The sequence below is a fragment of the Ziziphus jujuba genome, chromosome 12, assembly GCF_031755915.1.
Source record: "Ziziphus jujuba cultivar Dongzao chromosome 12, ASM3175591v1".
Classification (NCBI taxonomy): Eukaryota; Viridiplantae; Streptophyta; class Magnoliopsida; order Rosales; family Rhamnaceae; genus Ziziphus; species Ziziphus jujuba.
The window spans coordinates 623,658-627,275 of record NC_083390.1 but is presented as its reverse complement, the minus strand read 5'-3'; the positions used below and the strand labels follow the sequence as shown (position 1 = coordinate 627,275).

Genomic DNA, 3,618 nt, shown 5'->3' with positions numbered 1-3,618 from the left:
AGGATGTTTTAAATTTTGATCAATATGCAAAAAAATAATAGCTTATGCCATTAGGACATCCCCTGCATTTACAATTCCCAACCAATATCTTTTATACTACTAGGTTTCTACCTCTCCCTCTCCCTCTCTTGCACTCGTAAATCCTAATCTTTATACACAAGAAGAGATTATGATACACATGAAAATGCGGTCATTAGAGCAGTCAAGCGTCCTACAGCCATAAAAAAAAAAAAAAGATCAAAAACTTTAAATGGATTTTCTTTTATTAGCAAGTCAAAGGGAAACTCTGTGAGAAGAGACTTCGGAATAAAGAAAACAAAAAAATTAAATTAAATTAAATTAAATAAAAAAGAAATAATAAATGGTAATAAAAAAAGATAAGAGATAAGGATAAATGAAATCCTAAGATTTTCTCTGTCTTTGCTTTTCTATATCTTATTTATATTTCTTCATTTTATAACACCTTTTGATTTTTTGGGGCAACAGCTATCATAATTAATAATGAACGACAGAAGACATTAGTCTTGACAATGAGAGGTTGGTTGGTAAAGTTTGTGGCTGTGCTTTGCGATTCGCATATTTCTGTGAATAAAATTTAAATTTATATATTATTGTTAATGTGTACGAAAATAAATAAACGGCTGAGATTGCATACATAGGTTGTTTTAGGTGTATCAAACGACCAATATTGATTAGCCACAGGAAAATCAGAGGCTTTCTTATTTTATTATATTTTAGTAGGTGAGAGAACATTAGTTGGTGGAATGATGGAATCTAGTAATTTTAATAAGCAGTTACTGATGGATGATATTTTTCAATAAAGCAAAATATAATTCGTGGATCACGAGGGTAAGAAAAATAATAACAAAAAATAAATAAATAATAACAATAAAAAGAAAAAGTATACATGACAACCAGCTAGCTGAAATAGTTGTTTAACTCTATATATATATATATATATATATATGCATATATGATGTATATATGTGTGTATCGCAATTCCACAATAGTGTAGTAATCTCTTTTGTCAAAGGATCAGGAATGGGTAGTGGTAGTGGTGTTAAAATAGTTTCAGAGTGTTTTGTTGAGCCTCACCAGGGTTTACAAAAGCCCACACCCCCTTTCCACTTAACACCTTGGGATGTTAACTTAATAAATTTTCATTTCCATATCCAAAATGGCCTTCTGTTTGCCGTCAAACCTCCAGAGATGAAAACTCTGTTGGAGAACCTCAAGTCGTCTCTCTCCCTCACCCTCCTCCACTTTTATCCAGTTGCAGGCCGAATTAGAGCTATTAAGCACATCAATGGTAATAATAATGAAATTTTAATATTGAATCATGAGAATGAGAAAGAGGCTGCTAATAATGCTGATGCTGAGGTTTCATATTCTTACCATGTGGACTGTAACAACAGCTCCGGTGTCAAATTTATCCATGCAATATCCTTACACAAGGACTTTGGTGTATCCGACCTCCTCCATTCTCAATCTCCCAGTTATGATGATGATATCCCAGCAGGTGTTCTACAATCGTTGTTTATGGATGATAAAGACGTCAATGATCTGAAGTCCAAGAGCTTGCTGACCATCACAGTGGTAGAGCTGGTGGATGGGATATTCCTAGGCTGCAGCATGAACCACATAGTTGCCGATGGAAACTCCTTTTGCTATTTCTTGAGCATGTGGTCTCACATCTTTCAACAACAACAACAACAACAAAATATCATAACTATCTCACGCCCACCAATGCTGGAGCGTTGGTTTCCCGACGGTTACGGTCCAGTTCTTAAAGTCCCCTTCGCCCTCCGAAGCTTCGACTCTTTCACCATACCCCAGCCTCCTCCACGCAGAGCAAGAATCTTCCACCTCTATTCCCAGGCAATAGCAAACATCAAAGCAAAAGCAATTGCAGATCTAACTGCCACTAATAATCCCAACGCAAATGGTGTTATTCCCAAAATATCTTCCTTCCAGGCCTTGTCTGCATTTCTGTGGAGGACCATAACCCAGGTGCGCAATCTGCCCCCTGATCGCACTCTCCTGTTGGTGTCCCCAATCAACAACAGATCAAGATTGGACCCCCCATTGCCTGCAGAGTACTTTGGAAACGCAGTGGGCATGATAGCAGTTATTACCACTGCTGGTGAGTTGCTCTCCAACAATCTAGGTTGGGCAGCCTGGAAAATCAACCAGGCTGTGGTCAACTACGATGACACCCAAGTCGGCCAATGGCTTCACGACTGGCTCAAGTCTCCACGGTGTTTAATGCCCGATGACCAGATTAAACTTTGCAGTGTGGTGGTCAACGATTTTTCCAAATTCAGCACCATTGATAATGAATTTGGAATATTGGGCAAACCTTTGGGCTTTTATTTCGGAAACAGGAATCTAATGAGCGACGGCAATGTGTGTGCTTGTTCTGGACGCGAACATGGAAGCATTGCCTTGGACATATGCCTTTCACCTGATGCCATGTCCCGTCTTCTATCTCACGAACACTTCATGGAAGCTGTCCGTTAATTGATGATCGTCCATCTATCCCATGAGATTAATTAATTACCACATGCATGCATATTGTAATTAACTTCAACTACTCAAATTCTTCCCGAGTATGCCCCATGAAATTGATAAATTAGTTTTTTTCATCATGAATCGCATAATTAAACTGCACTATATATTTATTAATTTATTAGTTTGAATCCTTGCTCTTCAGTTTTCATTTGTTTGCTCCTAATTGTGATGGTATTGCATTTTTAGTTACTTTTATTTTCACAGTTTTGCCATTTTTTTAGCCCGTTGATTTACAACTATTATAATTTTTACCATATTCATCTTTTTATTAATGGATATTTAATGGTTATCTCATATAATTTGTAAAATCTAATCCATTTTTCTCTCGTTCCTGAGAGTTTTTTCTATCATGCAATATTGCTTGTGAATTTTCTTCCTCCTACTCTTGTGAGGAGTTTTTTACCATCCTGTCTCATTTATGGATGAAGTCACTACTAACTTTCATAAAACTTTACGTTTGACATCAGAAGAATCTGCCTCTTTAGCTGTTAATGATGCTATTCATCATGATGTTGATGCACTCCATCAATGTCTACTGGTGCAAGTTCTTACAAGATCTCGCTTTAATAAGTGTGCTTTTATTGACATGATGCATTCCATATGGGGTAATTCATGTTCGATTCATTTCAAAGAATTTCATGATACACTATTTTTGTGTCGTTTCTTTAATATGGCTAATAAGGAGAGGGTTATTGAAGGAGCACCATGGCATTTTGAGCGTGCTTTAGTCTTGACTGAGGAAATTTCTGAAATCATTATTCCTCTGTCAACTTCTCTTTACACTGCACTTTTTTGGGGTCCAAGTTCATAATGTTCCTCTCCATTATATGACAAAAGGCTTGGGGGAGGCCATTGGTTCCCATTTAGGAGAATGTGTAGCAGTAGATTCTGATGAAGAGGGCCTTTGTTTTGGCGAAGTCATGCGCCTCCGTATAAAACTTGATATTCGGCGACCGTTACGTAGAGGTATGAGAGTTATTTTGGGTTCTCAATAGCAAAATTGGATGGAATTTCAATATGAAAAATTGCCAGACTTTTGCTATCGAT

General features: G+C 37.1%; 1 protein-coding gene across 1 annotated transcript; it reads left to right on the top strand.

Annotated features, from left to right (window-relative positions):
* The first annotated feature begins 959 nt into the window (after nucleotides 1–959).
* Nucleotides 960–2,712, top strand: LOC125420431 (uncharacterized acetyltransferase At3g50280). The gene has a single exon (XM_048467072.2). It carries the CDS (start codon nucleotides 985–987, stop codon nucleotides 2,518–2,520), a length of 1,536 nt encoding a protein of 511 aa, XP_048323029.1. The 5' UTR covers nucleotides 960–984; the 3' UTR covers nucleotides 2,521–2,712.
* The last annotated feature ends 906 nt before the right edge of the window (nucleotides 2,713–3,618 follow it).